Source organism: Rhineura floridana, chromosome 18 (assembly GCF_030035675.1).
Source record: "Rhineura floridana isolate rRhiFlo1 chromosome 18, rRhiFlo1.hap2, whole genome shotgun sequence".
Classification (NCBI taxonomy): Eukaryota; Metazoa; Chordata; class Lepidosauria; order Squamata; family Rhineuridae; genus Rhineura; species Rhineura floridana.
The window spans coordinates 10,205,367-10,226,359 of record NC_084497.1 but is presented as its reverse complement, the minus strand read 5'-3'; the positions used below and the strand labels follow the sequence as shown (position 1 = coordinate 10,226,359).

The following is a 20,993-nucleotide window of genomic DNA, read 5'->3' as shown; positions in this document are numbered from 1 at the left end:
ATAGAATCATAGAACCATTGAGTTGGAAGGGGCCTATAAGGCCATCCAGTCCAACCCCCTGCTCGATGCAGGAATCCAAGTTAAAGCATCCCCGACAGGTGCCTGCCCTTCTGGCTCTCGTAGGCCTCCAGTGTTGGTGAGCCCACCACCTCCCTAGGTCACTGGTTCTATTGTCGTGCCGCTCTTATAGTTAGGAAGATTTTCTTGATGTTAACTCAAAATCTGGCTTCCTGCAACTTGAGCCCATTATTCCGTGTCCTGCACTCTGGGATGATCGAGAAGAGATTGCGGCCCTCCTCTGTGTGACAACCTTTCATGTACTTGAAGAGTGCTATCCTATCTCCCCTCAGTCTTCTATTCTCCAGGCTAAACATGCCCGGTTCTTTCAGTCTCTCCTCACAGGGCTTTGTTTCCAGTCCCCTGATCATCCTCCTTGCCCTCCTCTGAACTCATTCCAGTTGTCTGCAACCTTCTTAAAGTGGGGTGTCCAGAACTGGACGGGGCCCACTCGGGGCCCTTCCTGTTGTGTTGCATTTTCAGGCAGAGTGAATTCACTCTACTCTGTCCCCTGAAGGGCAGCTCAGCCTCCAGGCTTGCTCTTCTCCTTTCATCATAGGCCTGGGAGAGCCTTTGCCCTTGGTGCCCTTCAGATGTTTTTTAAACGACAATGTCCGTCCGCTCCAGCCAGCATTACCCAACTGTCAGGACTGATGGGACTCTAAGCGGAGCCCTGCAGCAGGGAGCGCATCTAGTGCTGAGCACAACAGCAACTCGCTCCACTTGTGAAACCCAGCAACTAGTATTCAGATAATATATCCATTGTGGCTGCTCCTCTTTTAAAGCCGTCCAAGTCGGCTCCCATCACTGCCTCTGGTCGCAGAGCTTGGAAAAGTTACTTTTTTGAACTACAACTCCCATCAAAAAAGTAACTTTTCCAAGCTCTGCTCTGGTGGGAGCAAATTCCATAGTTTAACTACGTGCTGTGTGAAGAACTGCTTCTCCTGTGTCCTGAACCTTTCCGTATTCAGCTTCATGAGATGTCCCTGAGTGCTAGTATTATGAGAGGAGAAAAAAAGTTTCACTATCCACTTTCTCCACACCATACATAATTTTCTGCACCTCTTCTATCCTGTCTCCTCTTGCCTTTTCTCTAAACTAAAAAGGCTCAAATGTTGTAAGGTTTCCTCACTGTGGTCCAAAACATCTGGAGGCTGGCAAAGACTGCTGCAAGTGTTCCAGGGAGCTGACCAGAAGCCGAATAAATAGGCCAACTCAGCGGCGTCACTAGCGGGAGTGCAGGGGGGGTGCGGACCTCCGGGGCGCGCCCTCCCAGGGGCATGGACGAGGTGGCTGGACATGCATGCACGCACACTCAATGCCAGCCACCCCATCCATGCCCCTGGTAGGGCACGCGCCGGAGGGGCACCCAGCCGGAGAAGGCCTGGGAACACTGGCACACCTCCCTCGCCCCGCCGACGCTGCTCCCAGTCTTGACCGCCCGCCTGCCTCTGAGGAGGAGTTGGAGCAGCGGGTAACGGCGTGGGGCGGGGCAGCTCTGGGTGTCACCCCCCTCATGGTGACACCCAGGTCCGGGCTGCACCCTCCGCACCCCGGTAGTGACGCCCCTGGGCCAACTGAATAATCAATATGGGGATTGTGTGTGTGCTATATGCCTTCAAGTTGATTACGACTTATGGTGACCCTATGAATCAGTGACCTCCAACAGCATCTGTCTTGAACCACCCTGTTCAGATCTTGTAAGTTCAGGTCTGTGGCTTCCTTTATGGAATCAATCCATCTCGCTTGGTCTTCCTCTTTTTCTACTCCCTTCTGTTTTTCCCAGCATTATTGTCTTTTCTAGTGAATTGTGTCTTCTCATGATGTGTCCAAGGGATTAGGTACTCCTTAAGGTGTCCTGGACCCCAGTCATTAAGGCAGGAACAAATAGGAACAAGCACCAAACTGGAGACAAAAAAGTGAGGCAAGCTCTGGTGCAGAGTAAAATTTATTGTAGTGCTCTACGCGTTTCGGAAATACTTCCTCAGGAGCTAAAATCATTCAAACAAACTCAAATGAATGTCGTGGAGACAACACCATGGTCTTAAACACCAGCAGAGTACAGAGTTTAAATAAAATAAGAAACAAGGGTTCTATATGAAACTTGGTTTACTGTCTGTAACAACTGTACATGCTAGTTAGTCACTGTAAGTACTAGCTGGATCAGTCAAATTCACAAGTGCAGTGATAGTGCAGCTGAGCTGATTTATATACTTAGTATGGATACTGGCAGCCTTTAAGTTTGGTTTGTATTGAGTGTGAGGCTTGGATAAAGAATTCACATTGCTTTGACAGAGCCAAGGAAATATCGCTCCACAGGTCAGTACAGGGCAACGTCTTTGTGTTTTTCTGGGGGGATGAAAGAGTTTCATGTTTAAGCTGCTTTGTAATGGCTCTTACAAGATTCTGTTTAATTTGAGCTATACAGTATGGTTTTATAAGATGCCAGTCTGATGTTAATGATCAGGGATATATTACAAAGAAAAAAAATTTTTTTTAAATTATTTTTAAGTGATTTATACAGAATGTGGTCTCTAAAAGTACTTTGCTGATGTTTAAAACCATGGTGTTGTCTCCATGACATTCATTTGAGTTTGTCTGAATGTTTTTAGCTCCTGAGGAAGGAAAGTATTTCCTAAGCGCGTAGAGCACTACATTAAATTTTACTCGGCACTAGAGCTTGCCTCTTTTTTTTTGTCCCAAGTCATTAAGGGCCTTGTGAATTTTTTTTAAAAAGCCTTGAACCTGGTAACATATGGACAGCCGGTGCAAGCTTTTAAGCTCCAGAGGTATGCGCTGGGGGTAGTCTGTTTAAGGAAGTATAAAGTATGTTTCCATGTTCCTATTTAAATCAGCCTTTTGTCGAGAACCATGAAGAACGGGATCTTTAATTTTTAGGTCATGCAGAAAGTCCCAGGTTCATCCATCCCTATGCGATTGTGGTTGGCGATCACTTGTGGCCGAGTAAGATTGTCTTCCAAGATAATTTGGTTGGAAGATGCCTGTGTGTGAATTTGTTTTATGTGGGGAGATCGGCGCACGACGATCAGCACACAATCTTGACAGAAAACGGCTTTGATCCAATGGCATGGGTACCACGACAATTGGAAGTCTTTTATCTGCTGCAGCCTTCATCCGCCTTCACAGCCGTCGTAACGTACACATTGTTATCCTCCGCCTGTTCTGCCGTTGAGGACATTCTTGGATCGTTCTTTGTTCCTATGCACAGCACATGGGAATATGTGGGCATGTGACCAGAGTTGTAAAGGAATGTAGGGAGCCCTTATCGACCTCCTCACACTACCATACGAACCTAGGCAGCTGCCCTTATACCAAGTCAGACCTTTGCTCCATCTAGCTCAGTATTACTTGCACTGACTTGCAGTGGCTCTCCAAGGGTCCCATCTCTCCCTGAGTCCTGGAGATGCCTGTGGGTACCAAACTTGTGGCCTTCTGCATGCAAAGCAAGTGTGCTGCCACTGTGTTCTAGTCCTGACTTCAGACCTCATGCTTCCAAATAAAGGGCTTAAGAAGTCAGGTCCATCTAGCTCAATATTCTCTTCACTGACTGGCAGCAGCTGCCCCGGGTTTTAGACTTGGGGGTATTCTCAGCTCTGACTGAAGATGCTGGGGACTGAAACTGGGACCTTCTACGCAAAGCATCTGTCGGGAATGCTTTGATTTGGATTCCTGCATTGAACAGGGGGTTGGAGTGGATGGCCTTATGGGCCCCTTCCAACTCTACTATTCTATGATTCTAAGCAGATCCTGTACCACTGAGCTAAGGCCTTGTCCTTCTGCCTCTTGGAGTCCCCAGCGTGGGGAGCCCAGAGACCCTGTGGCCCCTTTGAACCTGCGTAGGATTGCCTTGTTTTGTTTTTCTCCAAACCACAGTTGCTGATAAGATGGAGAGCGGACTCTCTGCCCTGCCGGCTGGAAATTATAGGTTCAGCCAGGTGGAGGTAGCCGTCGGCTTTGGGCAGATGGAGACATCTGGAGGGCAGGCTGGATTTCTAGGAACTGGGCTGTGATGGGAAGATAAACAGGGGCCGTGTTTAACCCGTCTCATATTTGGGGTAGGTCAGGAATGTTGCCTCTGGCCAGCCAGGCTAAGTGGACACCTGTTGAATGTGCCCCACCTCTCACACCCAGTTCTTAGGTTACCTACCTAGGTTGCTTGTTTTTGTTAAGCAAATCTCTGTGTGTGTGATTCTTGTCTTGTCAGTGATGGATTCACCTCCTTTCACTCTGATTGGCTTAAATCAGCAGGAAAGGAAGTATGTTAGAAGGCTCTTCTCAGTGCTAACTTCAAGAGTTTGTTTGATGGACAGGCCTGTTAAGAACATCACAAGAGCTCTGTGGCTGAATCAGGCCCAGCCAATCCAGCATCCTGTTCTCCTGGTGGCCAGCTGGGTGCCCCAGAATAAACCCCCAAGCAGGTCCTGAGTGCAACAGCAACTCTCATTTGTAATTCCCGGCAACTGGCATTCAAAGATAGATTTGACCTGTACATGGGGGTTCAATTCAGCGATCATAAGGAAAGCCGTAAGAACAGAAGAACTTCCGTACTACGATTGTCACAAAACGTCACCTGTACAATGTCCCCAAATTTCAGCCAGTTACAACTTACAGGTTTCCTTCTGGAAACAACAGCAGCAAAAGCCCAGTGGGGTCCAAAAATACCCAAGAAATCATGTTGTTTACCCAATATACATGGAGAAGGGCCCAACAGATGCTGCTCAGAAAAATTCTACCTTCTCTGAAAAAGTATTTTTTGGCTCAAAGTGCTTTGGCAGTGTCAAGTACACTTCTGGTGACCCGAACAGAAAATGGTCTCTGGGCCACAACGTGACTCTGTCCTTGCATTAGAAATCTCATTGGGGTCCAAATATACCCAAAGTCAGCCAGTGTGATTTTTTTTTTGCGGGGTGCATTAATTTCAATGGGTTCTACTGTGAGTAGAACTTAGCAGAAAACAGCCCTAGTAATTTCGTAGCTGACCGTCAGTAGTATAGTGGCAAATTCAGAAGTGCAGGGTCCTGTGTCATGCTAGTCACAGCCATGGCCTCTCCCCCTTTTATGGCTGTGGGGTTGAGAATGAGGTCCTTGTTCATGCTGCCTCTCCCTATATGTACCAGCCCAACCTTGCACTTGGCATCGGGGGCCCTTCAGAGGTGCAGAGAGTAGCAACATGAGAACGGGCCTTCTCAGTGGTGGCCCCCCTGTTTGTGGAATGCTCTCCCCAGGGAGGCACGCCTGGCACCATCATTATCCACCTTTAGGTACCACTCAAAAACATTTCTCTTCTCAGGCATTTGCATTTGCTTCTTCACTTTGGAAGCCTTTCGGCGGGCTTCTGTTGTGTAGCCTTCCTAAGAAGGGTTGCTCTACCGTCTGTGTACTGTTCTGTTTTTAAGGTTTTGTATATTTTTTAACCTCTTGCTTTTTCATTTAATTTTTTTATTAACTGTAAGTCAGTTTGAGTGCGCATTGATATGTGTGTAGAAAAGCGGCTAACAAATTTAATAAAGAAATAAATAATCCCACAACAACAGACATCCCTAGGAGCGTGAAAGGGGAGAGTGTTAGCTCCTTAGAAGACTGTTCTCAGTGATGGATTCACCTCCTTTTACTCTGATTGGCTCAAATCAGCAGGAAAGGACAAGGAAGCATGTTAGAAGACTCTTCTCAGGGGCTAACGCACTTTCCTTTCATGCTGATTGGCTCATAGGATTCTGGAGACGTAGGGACTCTGCTGGGACCCTCCTCCCAAAAAAGTAAGGGGTCTAAGCTTAGCATATCTACTCAGAATTAGTGAAAATAACACACAAAATGTTAGGGAAATATAAAAATGTATATAACAGGAGATACCACAAATTTTCATGAAGACTTTTTTAAAAAAAATGCAAACTAATGGCTGCCACCTTGAACACCTTGGAGGAGAGGTGGGATATAATGTAATAATAAATGTTTTAAATAAATAAATGTGGAGAATTTAAGACTGGAAAAATGAGAATCAGGGAAACCAAAATTGACAGATTTTTCCATCCCTCGAGGATGCTCCCCCAAACCTGCATGGGCTGAGGTCATGATCAATCGCCATCTGGAAACAACCCTCATTCCATCCGGGGTGGGGGGGGGAGGAAATCCATGTGTATTGGTTAGGGTGTTGGAGATCTGGGTTCAAATCGCTAGCCATGAAGCTCACTGGGTGACCTTGGGCCAGTTGCTGCCTCTCAGCCTAACCTATCTTGCAGGGCTGTTGTGAGGATGAAACAAGAGGCGGGAGAACCATGTATACTGTCTTGAATTCCTTGAAGGAAAGGTGGGATGTAAATGCAGTAATGATAATATTCTAATAATCCAGTTTTAATCCTCCACTTTGTAGCCACTCTTCTACTTCTCTGGTTAATATTTGCTTGGCACGTCACACCGTTGACACCATCTTATCGGGAACTCTCATTCCCATTAATAGATAGTGCAGCTCCTGGACTGATATGAGTGCAGAGGGACTCCCCCTCCCCTGTTATCTGGAAAAGTGGGAAGCACAAACTTCCCGTCGTCGTGCAGCGCTGAATCTCCAGTGGTTGCTTTTGCAACGTGTGCACGCTTCTGGTTTTGAGGGCGGTCTCCTCGGGGGTAGGATGCTCATTTATTTATTTATTTTTATGTATTTATTTATTATTTGATTTATATCCTGCCTTTCCTCCTAGCAGGAGCCCAGGGCGGCAAACAAAAGCACTCAAAACACTTTAAAACATCATAAAAACAGACTTTAAAATACATTAAAACAGCTTTAAAAACATTTTTTAAAAGCTTTGAAGACCTCTTAAAAAAAAAAGGTTAAAAACATATTGTCTAAAAAAACAAAAGGGTTTAAAAACGTATTAAAAAGCAGTTCCAACACAGATGGAGACTGGGATAAGGTCTCTACTTAAAAGGCTTGTTGAAAGAGGAAGATCTTCAACAGGCACCGAAAAGATAACAGAAAAGATAACAGCGCCTGTCTAATATTTAAGGGAGGGAGTCCCACTTATGCCACATTCCTGCCCCCCAACAAAGGCAGACAAGAGGGGACATAGAATTTTTATGTGCTCATTGACATGTATAAATGCAAATGCAGAAATGATCAATTTTATCTAGCTAAGTCATACTTAGAACAGACCCACTGCACTAAATAAACCTAAGTTAGCCTTGTCCATCAATTTCAATGAGTCTATTCTGAGTAGGATTAAAACTGGATACAACCCAACAACTATCATTTAATTTGGGGTGGGGAAACACTTTCAGTCTGAGGGCCAGATTCAAACCCAGGCAACCTTCCAGGGGCCACATTCTGATGGTGGGAGGGGCCAAAGGCCAAAGTCATTTCTTGCATTTTATATCATTTTATACATGTTATGTATTACATCCTTTTGCATTCAATTCCCCTTTAGTCTTAGCGGGAATTGTGCGCAGAACACCTCAAACTTTCCCAGGGTTAGGCTGAAAGCGGTGGAAAGCGGTGGAGCAGATCAAAATGACTGACGCGGGTGACATTGCATGATTGACAGGTGGGTGGAATTGGTTATGGCCCCGTAGGGCCCTTCACTGGGGCCTGGCTGGCCAAATTAGGCCCATGGGGCAGAGATCACCCACCACTGATTTGAACAGAAACACAATCCATTCCCCCAGAGTAGAGAACGAGAACGAATAATGGGCTCAAGTTGCAGGAAGCCAGATTTCGGCTGAACATCAGGAAAAACTTCCTAACTGTTAGAGCCATACGACAATGGAATCAATGACCTAGAGAGGTAGTGGGCTCTCCGACACAGGAGGCCTTCAAGAGGCAGCTGGACAGCCATCTGTCGGGAATGCTTTGATTTGGATTCCTGCCTTGAGCAGGGGGTTGGACTGGATGGCCTTATAGGCCCCTTCCAACTCTACTCTTCTATGATTCTATGAAAGCTGTGAGGGCCTGTGCAGTCTGCTGTCCAGGTGCTACAAACAGTGTGTGGGCAACATCCTTTATTAGGGTTTTCTCTTTAAACCAGACTCAGACCAGACAAACTGAGGAGGCCTCCAAGTAGAGCCCTGTCTCTGTAAAGTAGGACACGCTGGCCCCCTTGCCTTGGGGCCAGGGCTGGCTCTCTCTCTCTAAGCATCTAATATTGCCCTCTCACATCAATGGGAAAGAGCAGATAAAACAAATATTTTATTTTTAGTAAGACTGCATTTTCTGCAGTGCTCGAGAGCGTTCAGGGCACTCATTGCTGCCCATCCACATCGCTGCAGTCCTCACGACGACTCAGTAAAGTGGGACGGTGTTATTAACAAGCCTTCCAAGTGGAGGTTTTCATTCCATATCAGAATGGAAGCTGGCGTTTATATATATGCTGTGGTTTTGAATTGTTTTCATATATGCAGTTGTTTTACATATTTTTTGACTGTGATGCGCAATCGCTTCAAGCTGCGTCATAGGAAGCAATAGATAATATTTTCATTTTTATTACTATTGATGTTATGACATAACGGCATCTCTGTAGGGTAGCTTGGTATCATCATCCTGATTTTGCAAGTGGGGCTCTGAGAGAGGGCTGGCTAAGGTGGGGTGGCAGCAGCAGGATTTGAACTGGGGGCTTCCAGATTTTCAGATGGCGGTGATGATGATTTTGCTACATCTCTCAGCCATGGGAGTATGTGTTTTGGAGGAATTAAGGGCTGCCTTGGCCCATCACCCCTTCCCCACCAACCTTTCCAAGCTTAGTCCTGGGGGCAGGCACTCAGCGGATTCCAGTCCTGAATTTCTGGTCAAGCCACAATAGGCGCTGGAAGAAAACCAGTTGGAGGTGAAAACAAAGGCAGCAATGGTTTCTGGGGTCAAGTGGCACAGTTATATCACAGCTGCCTCGGGCAGGAACTGCATATGTCTACGCATGTATTTGCTGTCCTCCTTCGGGAGTAAACACTGGGCAAGATCCAAACAACTGTTTCTGTGCACCCAAAGGAACTTTGGATCCGTTACCCAGCAAAATCCTCCCACCTTGTAACTCAGGGGATTTCGAACAGAAAATGAAGCCATTCAGTTCCCCATTTTAATTTCCCCAGAGTTATAGAAAGTACTCGGCACTGAGTCAGACCATTGGCCCATCAAGCGCAGTATTGGCTCACGGATGGGCAGTGGCTCTCCAGGATTTCAGACAAGGGAGGCTTTCCCCGTCCAACCTGAAGATGCGCCTGGGACCTCCTGCATGGAAGGCGGACAGGCGCTCTACCCCAGAACTAGGGCCCTTCCCCTACGAGAGAGACGGAGAGAGAAGTCATGTGAAGATGTGGAACAACACTTGTTTTCGTTTTTAATGTGTACATAAACAGCAGTTCTGGCCAAGATTGGGAGTGGGCCCGATCCACATACAGTATCCTGGGTCTAGAACACCCTATTCGTGCAGCTCAGTGTGAGTCCGTATAGCAAGCACCTGTTTCTCCCCGTCTCCAAAATTTGGCCTAAAATTGCATCTTTACAGAAAATGGAAATGGACTTCAAGTCGATCCCAACTTATGGCGACCCTATGACTAGGGTTTTCATGGTAAGCGGTATTCAGAGGGGTTGACTATCACCTTCCTCTGAGGCTGAGAGGCAGTGACTGGCCCAAGGTCACCCAGTGAGCTTCATGGCTGTGTGGGGATTCGAACCCTGGTCTCCCAGGTCGTAGTCCAGCGCCGTAACCACTACACCACATCTTTACACAAGCACACACAAATTTGCATCATGGGCTATCCCTATCAAAGCCCTTGGCATTGTGGGACGGCAGACCCATCTTTTCAAGCACCCATGCACATCAATGCACACGGCAGGACGGCAAAGATGTCATGCAGTGCACAGGTGAACATTTCTCCCACACACTCTCCAGATGCTGAGGTGGTCTCTTGTCAGACAGTTATGTAATTCTCTGTGTTACCCAAAACTGCACTCTCACTTTTTAAATTAAGTTTTCCCTCCTTCTTCCCTGTTGTCTCTCTCTCACACACACACACCCTGCAGGGGGTGAAATGCAGGAAATCATTCCCTTGACTGCATGTTAGATTTGAAAAGTTGGGGGGAGGAGTTCCTCCAGATAATTATTGAATGCTTCATTTTGCCAGAAAATTAAGAATGAACCCCCTCCAATGTCATATCGGTGAACAAAGGCAACTGCAGTTGTATGAGTCATAAAGAAAAGAGGAACTCCTTCCAATGTTCTTTCTATATGCCCCCCTGCAAAAAAAAAAAGCAAAAGCAAAAGGTCACCATGATAGAGACTTTAAAAACAGAAGATGCTTTGTGGAGGGACAACAGCCAAGCGAGTGTGTGAGTGGTCATTGATCTGGAATAATGTAGATGTCTTCATCCACAGCTGCTGGGGCGGCACTCCCGACATAGTTGTAGTACAAATCCTGAGCATTGGCATAGACTGGCTGATCACTATGGGGGCCATTGGTGTCCGGGACTTGGGGGGACAACCTGAAGAGAAAAAATGAAATTAGAAAAGAAAGGAGCTACATTCTCGTTTCTGTCGTGTCAGACACCTCCTCCTCTATGCCACTTGCTGGAACACTTTGCGATATTTGCAAAGCTGATTCACTGAGTCAGAACGCAGGTTCCTCTAGCTCAGTATTGTCCACACAGACCGGCAGCGGCTTCCCAGGGTTTCAGGCGGGGAGTCTTGTCCCAGCAGTCCCATCGGGTATTAAACCTGGGACCTTCTGCATGCAAAAAGTAGATGTTCTATCACTAAAAAGCTAAGGTACTAGTCCTCAGGGTTCTAAAAAAAGAGAGAGAGCTAATTTATAATAATAATAATAAAATTTTATTTATTGATCGTCTATCTGCCTGGGTTAGCGGACACTCTAGGCGACTTACAATAACATGAGAAACAATATACAAATAGCACAAAATCATAATGAATTTAAAACCAGATTTACAGTTAAAACATCATAAAACTAGTCCACCCCAACCCCAAAGGCCTGCCTGAAAAGCCAGGTTTTTAAGGCTCTGCGAAAACTTATCAGGGAGGGAGCATGTCGAAGATCTAACGGAAGGGAATTCCAGAGGGTGGGAGCCACAATCGAAAATGCCCTCTCTCTGGTCCGCACCAGCCTAGCTGTTTTCACCGGTGGGACCGAGAGAAGGCCTTGTGAGGCTGATCGTGTTAGGCGGCATAATTGGTGATTCTGGAGGCGCTCCTGCAGATAAACTGGGCCGAAACCGTATAGGGTTTTAAAGGTCAGCACCAACACCTTGAATTGAGCCCAGTAGACAACTGGTAGCCAGTGAAGATCTATTAATACTGGAGTGATATGATCACGGCGACGGCTGCGTTTAATCAAGTGCCGCCGCATTTTGTACCAGCTGCAACTTCCGGACTGTTTTCAAGGGTAACCCCACGTAGAGCGCATTACAGTAGTCTAAGCGAGAGGAGACCAGGGCATGTATCACTTGTAGGAGCAGATGAACAGGAAGGTAGGGTTGCAGCCTCTGTATCAGATGTAGTTGATACCAAGCTGCCCGGCTCACTGCCGAAACCTGAGCCTCCATGGACAGCTGGGAGTCTAAAATGACCCCAAGGCTGCGGATCTGAACTTTCAGGGGTAATTTCACTCCATTAAGCATCAGGTCCGTAATTCCCAACCTCCCTTTGTCTCCCACGAGCAACACCTTGGTCTTGTCGGGATTTAGCTTCAGTCTGTTCTCTCCCATCCAACCACTCATGGATTCCAGGCACTTGGACATGGTATTCACAGCCAACTCCGGTGAGGACTTAAATGAGAGGTAGAGCTGAGTGTCATCCGCATATTGGTGACACTGCAGCCCAAAACTCCTGATGATAGCCCCCAGCGGTTTCATATAGATGTTGAATAGCATGGGGGAGAAGATAGAACCCTGTGGCACTCCCCAATTGAGAGGCCACGGGTCTGAAACCTCATCCCCAAATGCCACCCGTTGGTGCCTACCTGAGAGATAGGAGCGGAACCACTGTAAAACAGTGCCCCCCATTCCCAGTCTCTCTAGGCTATTTAAAAGGATACTGTGGTCAATGGTATCGAAAGCCGCTGAGAGATCTAGGAGGACGAGGAAGGTATATTCTCCCCTATCCAACGCCCTCCTCATATCATCCACCAGGGCGACCAAGGCTGTTTCAGTTCCATGACCAGTCCTGAAACCCGATTGGAATGGATCTAAATAATCCGTTTCCTCCAAGTGTGTCTGTAACTGCTTGGCCACCACCCGCTCAATCACCTTGCCCAAGAATGGTAAATTAGAGACTGGGCGGAAGTTATTCAATTCTTGAGGATCCAAGGAGGGTTTTTTTAAGATGGGCTTTATCACCGCCTCCTTGAGGGCTAATGGCATTGCACCCTCTTTCAAGGATGCGTTTACCATTGCCTTGATCCCTTCGCTCAGTCTCTCTTTGCAACTTATAATAAGCCACGAAGGGCAAGGATCAACTAGACAGGTGGTTGGCTTCACAGTACTGAGCACCTTGTCCACTTCCTCAGAGAGAAGAGGCTGAAAACAATCCCACCGGACCGGATCGCAACTGGCCGACTCTGGCCCACTCCCTGTATCCACGGCAAATGGAATCATGCTCTTCAGGCGCTCGATTTTACCAGCAAAGTGTTTTGCAAAAGTATCACAGGAGATTTTAGACTGTTCCATGGGTTCCTGAGCAACTGGACCGACCAGGCTTCGGACCACTTGGAACGATCTCCTGGGACAACACTCTGCCAACGCAATAGAGGCAGCAAAGAATTCCCTCTTTGTTGCCTTTGTTGCCACTTGGTAGGCAGCTATTGCTGCTCTCACCAGTGTCCGATCGTCTTCAGTGCGAGATTTCCGCCACCGGCGCTCAAGTCGTCTCACCTCCTGTCTCAGACCCCGCAACTGTGGCGTATACCAGGGTGCTGTCTGAGCTCTATTCAGGGGGAGAGGATGTTTCGGAGCCACCCGGTCTATTGCCCCCGTGATCTCCCTATTCCACTCCGTCACCAGGGTTTCGACCGGGCGTCCTTCAGTCAGCTCCAAATCACCCAGCGCATTCAGGAATCCTTTAGGCTCCATCAGGCGTCTGGGGCGGACCATCCTAATAGGTCCTTGTCCCCTGCAGAGGGTGTGCAGCATCGAGAGGTCCATATTCACCAGAGAGTGATCTGACCATGACATGGGGTTAGAAGACACAGTCCCCATTTTCAGAACACTTCCCTCCCCGAGACAAACACAAGGTTAATAGCATGACCGGCTACATGGGTGGGCCCTGTATTACTAAGGTGCAGATCCCAAGAAGTCATGGTTTCAATGAAATCCCGAGGGGCTCCTGTGAGGACAGCCTCGGCATGTACGTTGAAATCCCCCACAACCAATAGGTTGGGGGAGAGCAACCGCACAGCCGAGACCACCTCGAGCACCTCGGTCAGGGAGTCTGCTGTGGAGCGGGGTGGGCGGTACACAAGCAGAATCCCTAAACTGCCCTTCGGGCCCAACCTCCAGTACATGCAATCAACAAACTTGGTCTCGTGGAGGGGGGGTCTGGTGAAAACCAAGGACCCCCGATAGATTTTAATTTTAATTTTATTTATTTATTTATTTATTTTATTTATTTATTTATTTTCATTTCTAAACCACCCATAGCTAATAGCTCTCTGGGCGGTGTACAAAACAAGATTAAAATACAATATTAGAATAAAATCAATAATAAAGAGCAACAAAATTAAACTAAAACATTAAACATAAAAACATTGAACATTTAAACAGAAAGCTACATTATACAGAGCTAAGGCTGAGTCTTGGCCGTTCTCAGATTCCTTGGAACAAGCGTGTTGTTGCACCCTGGGGATTCCCTGCCCCACTGGCTTCATTTCTTTTCCTGTCATCTCAAAGCTCAGAGCAAGCCAATTGCCCAAACGGAAATTAGCAAAGAGAGCAAGCTGTCTTGTGGGGTGCGGTGGAGAGCGCTTTCCCCTTGCAGTCTGGCCCTTTGGAACTGACACACACACAAGTCACCAGAGCTTGTCTCAACATTTGAGAGTCTTGGTGACTCACAATAATTTGTCTCGCAACCCATTTGCAGGAACAGAGGTGGGAGGTTGGGTGCAAGAAAAATGACCCCCCCCACTAGAAGTTCCCCTTTCTGCTTTGTTTATTTGTTTTATTTATTTATTATTTGATTTATATCCCACCCTTCCTCCCAGCAGGAGCTCAGGGTGGCAAACAAAAACGCTAAAAACACTTTAAAACATCATAAAAACACATTTTAAAATATATTAAAACAAAACAACGTTTAAAACATTTTTAAAAAAGCTTTAAAAACATCTTTTTAAAAAGGGTTAAAAACATATTGTTAATATATATATATATATATATGTATATTAAACGCAATTCCAACACAGACGCAGACCATAGGTCTCCACTTAAAAGGCTTGTTGAAAGAGGAAAGTCTTCAAAAGGTGCTAAAAAGATAGCAGAGATGGCGCCTATCTAATATTTAAGGGGAGGGAGTTCCACAGGGTAGGTGCCACTACACTAAAAGTCTGTTTCCTATGTTGTGCGGAACAGACCTCCTGATGAGATGGTATCTGCAGGAGGCCCTCACCTGCAGAGCGCAGTGATCGACTGGGTATATAAGGGGAAGATGGTCTTTCAGGTATCCTGGTCCTGAGCTGTATAGGGCTTTGTACACCAAAACTAGAACATTGAACTCGTTGAGGGGGAGAGGTGGCTGGAACCACAGCTTTCCAGATAGGGGCTTTTTCCAAGCACTTCTAACACCACCAAATTACACCACGCAACACCTGTGCTGATCCCCACGCTTCTGCATGGAACAGCAAAATTGGTTTCAGCAGCGGTGTCCAAGCAGTGAACACCATTCAGTACCTCTGTGCCTTCTCCTTTCGATACTTCCCTCTATAATATTTTCAATTTCATTTTTCATCTTAAATTTAGTTGTCCAGATTGCTGCACCAATTTGCAAAAGCACCCTCATGAAAAATTGTTAGCATTTTAGTGCAAAGGTCTCCAAATGAATATATTTTTGTATGCAGTTTTGGTGAATTTTGGCAAGAAATTTTCCCCAGGATAATGCATTGAAGTATGTTGTTTTAATGAATGTATGAACAATTATGCACACTTTCCCCTAACATATGCATCTTTGTAAATACTGGTTGGAAAACTACATCGCAAAATTTGGGGAAGTTGAATTTTGAAGGGCAGCTGTGTTTCGATTCATGTGCTTGTTTGAGACGTGCAAATTGGATAGTTTCTCAGTAAAATGCAAACAAAATCACATTTCTGTCCCGTCCCTGTCAGTAACCCAACACTTCCTCCATCGTCACCCTCTTGACCGTTAGACATCATTTTATGAGGTTCGTAGTTTCCATTTGAGTTTTTATCTTGAGTTGATGGAAGGAACTCTTTGAAGGAAGTTCTCACATCCAGCTTTAACGACAAGATTTCCTTGTGCCTCTGTCCCACCGTCAGGCAAATGTTGTTTAATCTCTCCATCTATTATATTTCTATGCCTATTTTGTACGTCGCCCAGAGTGGCGACTAAGAAATTCAATCAATCAATAAATAAATCTATTGCCTTGGCTTGAGGGGAACACTGAGTTTCTTTGGCAGCTGATCAATAGGAAGATGAAAAATGAGGCTCTGGGGGCATTACTAGAGGTGCGCTCCAGCACTAAGTGCCCAAAGGAACAGGAATTTGGGAGTTATTGAATAGGGAAGGGACACAGGTTGCTGGCTAGCAGGGCTTTGCAAGGAAATTGGGTTCCTGCATTGAGCAGGGGGTTGGACTTGATGGCCTTATAGGCCCCTTCCAACTCTACTATTCTGTGATTCTATGAAATAAGGATGGACAAATCTGTCCATTTTGGGTTCCCTCAATTTCTCATTTGTCCAATTGTACCTTCAGTTCTCCACATTTCCAAATCAGTTTGCGATATTTATAGTAAAAAAGTCCTTATGGAAACTCATCAGCATTTTAGTGTGAATTCCTCCTAATACACACAGTTTTATATGCAGTTTTGCCTAACATATAAACATTTTTGTGAAGCTATTTCCCCAAGGGCATTATGTTCCCTAATATAAGCATTTTTAATACACGATAGTACTACAGTATATATATATCTTTGTACACATTACCTGAATGGAGAAATTTGGGGAAGGGCCCATTTTGAAGGGTGGATTAAGTAGGTTCACCTTTAAATGTGAACTGAATCAAATTCCTCCCTCATTCCTACTGGATAGGATATTGATTTGGAGAAAAGATTCAGAAAAGGGCAACAAAAATGATCAAGAGGGATGGAACAACTCCCCTATGAGGAAAGGTACATTTTAGCGTAGAGTAAGAGGAGACATGATAGAAGTGTCTAAAATTATGCACGGCATGGAGAAAGTGGACAGAGAAGAGTTTTTCTCCCTTGCTTGTAAGACTAGAACTTGTGGACGTCCAGCGAAGTTGAAGATTCAGGAGAGACGGAAGAAAGTCCTTCATGCAGGTCATAGTGAAACGATGCAATTTGCTCCCACAAAAGGCAGGGATCGCCACCTTAAAAGAGGATCGGACAAATTCACAGAGGAAAAGGCTACCAATGGCTACTAGTGCCGGTGGCTACCTCCCCTGTTGAAGACAGGATGCTTCTGAATAGTAGTTGTGGGGAAAGTCGCTGTTGCGTTCAGGCCCTGTTTGGGGGCTTCCAACTGAGACATCTGGTTGGCCACTGTGAGGACAGGAGGCTGGACAAGGTTGCATGGTTCTTCTGATGTTCTTCTGAATGACTTAAGATGGCTATCTAGAGATGATTTGGGGCAGGGGGGTAATGAACGAAGGGAATCCCACAGATTTGGAGCTGGATCTGTTGGGAAATTAACTGGGGGGGGTAACGGAATTGAAGAACAAATGTGGGGTGGTCTAGGGTGGAGTGCAGATTCACAAAAGGGTTTGTATGGGATGCTTGTCGGCTTTGCGCCTGCGATATTTGCATTCTAAACCTGCAGCTACGCATATAAAGTGGCACGCGTGTACACTTTTGCAAGTCCCTCTCTATGGGCCCATGCCTCAAATCTTGTGTATCTAGCAACACAGTCACTTACGGACCCACCGTTAAAGACCTTATCTTGGAAGACAATCTTACTCGGCCACGAATGATCGCCGATGAAATGAATGAATGAGCAACACTAGATCATCCCTCTTGTTCCCTGGGTGGAGGATAGTGTGTGTGTGTATGTGTGTCCGGAGCTTGGAAAAGTTACTTTTTTGAACTACAACTCCCATCAGCCCTAGGCAACATGGCCATTGGATTAGGCTGATGGGAGCTGTAGTTCAAAAAAGTAACTTTCCCAAGCTCTGGTGTAGACACCAGCCTACTGTACAAAGGGAAGATTTACATTAGTTGTTTTGGTTCCACCCACCACTGGCTTGAGTCCCCCCGACGGTTGCCCAGGACAGAACTCAGCCCTTGGGCTGGAAGAGGTTCCTCCCCCTGTCTCACCTGTTTGTTGACTGCTTACTGGCCCGGCGCTCGCCTTGCCTGGTTTTTGTCATGTGGGGCTGGTTGACAGGGATGTTCTCGTAATCAGTGTGATGGCCCGGGCCCCTGGCCGCATCGCCCTGTGGACCCACGTGGCTGATGTAACGTGGTTGCCCGTGAGCTCCGTCAGATACGCTGGATCCCTGCTTGTCCTGGCAAATAGTGGTCGCTCTCTTCTTCCGAATCAGGAGGTAGGCCAGGCCAGCAGTGAGGACCAGCACCAGAATGGGGACCAAGATGGCGGCGTAGAGGGCCCCGGACACAAGGCACTGCTTGGCATAGAAATCAGACGCATTGACTGGCCCTTGCGAGGAAAAACATTGGCACTCGATGTTGGGTGTGCAGTTCTGACAGTAAGGAAAGATGGTCCCAACCACGTCGCATCCACAACTGACAATGAGCTTCTCCAGGCAGTGGCTGAAGGTGTCAGTGGGCACAGAGTGGAGCGGGTTCCCTTCCAGCCTCAGTTGCTTCATGCCTTTGGCACGGGCCAGGAAACCAGGAGGCAGGCTTTGGAGTTTGTTATGGGACAGGTCCAGCTCCACCACTGTGACTCCGAGGCTGACATTGCCCTCGATCCTGATGACGCCGCGGCCGCTGAAGTTCAGGCATGCCATGTCTAAGTGCTGGGGGCCAAAGGTCAGAATTTCCAAGACCTCGGTTTCGTTGCTTAGCTGGGACAGAGCACACTTGGTGTGCACCAGACGACCAAGGTAGCAGAAGACTGCTGTGGTCAGGATTCTCCACATCCTGGAGAAACATAATTTGGGAAGCGAGGGGGAGGTCAAGCAAGGTGAATGTGGCGTGAACAAGATGGGACTTTCCCCCTGTCATTCCCTTAATTGGGAGTGGGAGGAAGGTGGATCAGGCCCTGACTAGTCCCCACAGGGGACTAGCCCTCAGCGGGTTGCTGGGATTCATGCAAAGGACTTTCATGCAATTCATTCATGCGATTCATGCAAAGGACTTTGGGTAGCCCACAGGATGCTCTACAAATGCCATTGAGATTCAAACTCCCAGCAGCCCCAGCTGAGCCTTTGGCCTGTCCAGTGGGCAAGCCAAGAAATTAACTCATGGCCCAGGAATATAATTAGTAGGTTGTACCCAAAGCAGTCCTGTTCAGGGTAGATCCATTGAAAATATTAAACCCAAGTTAGTCTTAGTCATAATTTTCAGTGGGTCTACTCTGAGTAGAACTAACATTGGATTATTATTATTATTATTACACTTAATGCCAAAATAGACTTCAAAGTCTATTTTGCGAAGTATAGAAACTAAGTACACAATATTGTCAGATAAATATCCATCATTAAGATATACCATAATACCATCCCATTAAACTATCACAATATAAACTTGCTCATTGCTAAAATATGCAATAAAACAATCCTGTTCAAACGACTTAGCAATTAAAACAGAAGGATTCTGGAAATGGAGGGCAACTCAAGGGTGAGTTTGGGGGGTCTCTGTTGGGGTGGTGGCTGGACCTAGATCTGCCCTCTCCTGCCCCCCCGATGCACACCCAATTCTAGTCAGAGGTTGTTTAGGGTGTCAGGTACGCTTCTGACCTGACACACGAAACGGAACAGATTCTGGGCTGAACCCCCCACTAGTCCATGGCTCAGACCCTCTTCATTGCCTCCCCACCCCTCAGCATAGCCCAACACCTAACACCCGCTCACGCCTTCCCCAACATACCTGCAATCCAGATTTTCTTTGCGCTGCCAGACTCAAGAGGTCTGTCTTCTGCCTTGGCACAATGACATTGCCTGGGGAGAGGGGAGGTAAAAAAAGGGAACCTAAAGTTCCCTCTTTCTGTCAAAAAAAAGTTGTGGAGGGGGGCAGGAAATGGTGGCGGGGGAAGGGAAGGAAGGGTTGCTTTTGGGGAAGGCCCAGTTTGCTCAACCTCACAAGCTTAGGAGCCAGAGGCGCCTGGCAGGGCTGAGGGTTTGGTGTTTCAGTTTCGGGATTTGAGCCTGGTTTGCTAATGATGGGATGGACTCCTGACTCAGGAGGACAGGAGACATCAGAACAGAACCCAAAGAATCAGGGAACCTGATGGAACCTGGTGCCTGAAGAGGGTGGGGCCAGGATGGAACCTGGTGGCTCAAGGGGTGGAGCCAGTTAGAAGATCTCTTTGTTTATGACCAACCAAAATGTCACAAAACAGTGGGCAAATGTCTGAGTCCACCAGGCTCTTCGTCAGGCTGGACATAATTTTGGCAATGAATCCCCCTGGGTCGCCCAGATGGATGGCCTCTATTGAGAATGGGACAGGGGGGATGCGACTTTCCTTCTTGACCTATCTGCCTTTTTATTAGCATTTTCTACCATTTTAGTAAACTATATTTATATATATGTCAAAGGGAATGTAAGCTGAGCGGTTGTTGTTGTTATGTGCCTTCAAGTCGGTTCCAACTTATGGTGACCCTATAAACCAGCAGGCCTCATGGAGAATGCACCCATTAACTTTCCATGAGGAGGAAATGGTGCACATTTCCTGGTCAATATATATAATCTCCAACGAGCCTTAGGAAACCTGCATATAGCGCCTGCATTTTGTACATTCTCCTGTCATTGTGCATAATCCCCAGCAGACCTTCATATCTTGGCTGAATTTTGTACATTCTCTTTCCAATATGCATAATATCCAACATATGGGGGAATGTGCATATATCGTCTGACATTCTCAGTTCCACTTAATATTTTGGGGGAAACCTTATACTCTTGTGCTTGCTGCAGTTTTTTCATAACTGGATTTAAGCAATACAACTATGATTTTTTGCTCATTTTGGATAGTGGATTGATTCCATAAAGGAAGTCACAGACCTGACATTACAAGATCTGAACAGGGTGGTTTATAACAGATGCTGTTGGAGGTCGCTGATTCATAGGGTCACCATAAGACAAAATTGACCTGAAGGCACATAACAACAATTTTGCCCATTGTTAATTCCTTGTTTTGAGATGGGAGTTTGTGGGATGTTAGAAATCTTCTCACATTGACTGGAAGATGAATTTACATTCCCTGACACCTCTTTGGAGACATGAAGTTGTAATCAGCCATGTCCCACTCAGAGGAGATCCACTGAAATTAATGAACCCAAGTTGGTCATGTCTATTAACTTTACGGTCTACTCTGAGCAGGATTGGCATTGAATACCACCCTATGTATCTCTTGACACTGCAATCCCCTGGCAGGGGAGCATGAGGACAACCACTGCATCTGCACCCTGCTGTTCCATGTCAGTGGTGATATCATTGAATGCCAGGTCAGTCCATCATAAGGCCACACTCATCCACAACTTGATCACGGATTAAGGGGCTGACTTGGCATGTATCACCGCGACGTGGATGGGTGAGCTGGGTGGAGGTGGCCAAACTCAGCTGTG

At 46.6% G+C, this 20,993-nt stretch overlaps 1 protein-coding gene across 1 annotated transcript; it reads right to left on the bottom strand.

The window, feature by feature from the left end:
* Positions 1–9,367: 9,367 nt before the first annotated feature.
* LOC133372678 (uncharacterized) lies at positions 9,368–19,376 on the bottom strand. The gene is made up of 3 exons (XM_061601604.1): positions 19,300–19,376; positions 17,563–18,351; positions 9,368–10,537 (listed from the first exon to the last, which is right to left on the bottom strand). The coding sequence occupies exons 2-3, from the start codon at positions 18,348–18,350 to the stop codon at positions 10,393–10,395; spliced, it is 933 nt and encodes a 310-aa protein (XP_061457588.1). The 5' UTR covers position 18,351; positions 19,300–19,376; the 3' UTR covers positions 9,368–10,392.
* Positions 19,377–20,993: the final 1,617 nt, after the last annotated feature.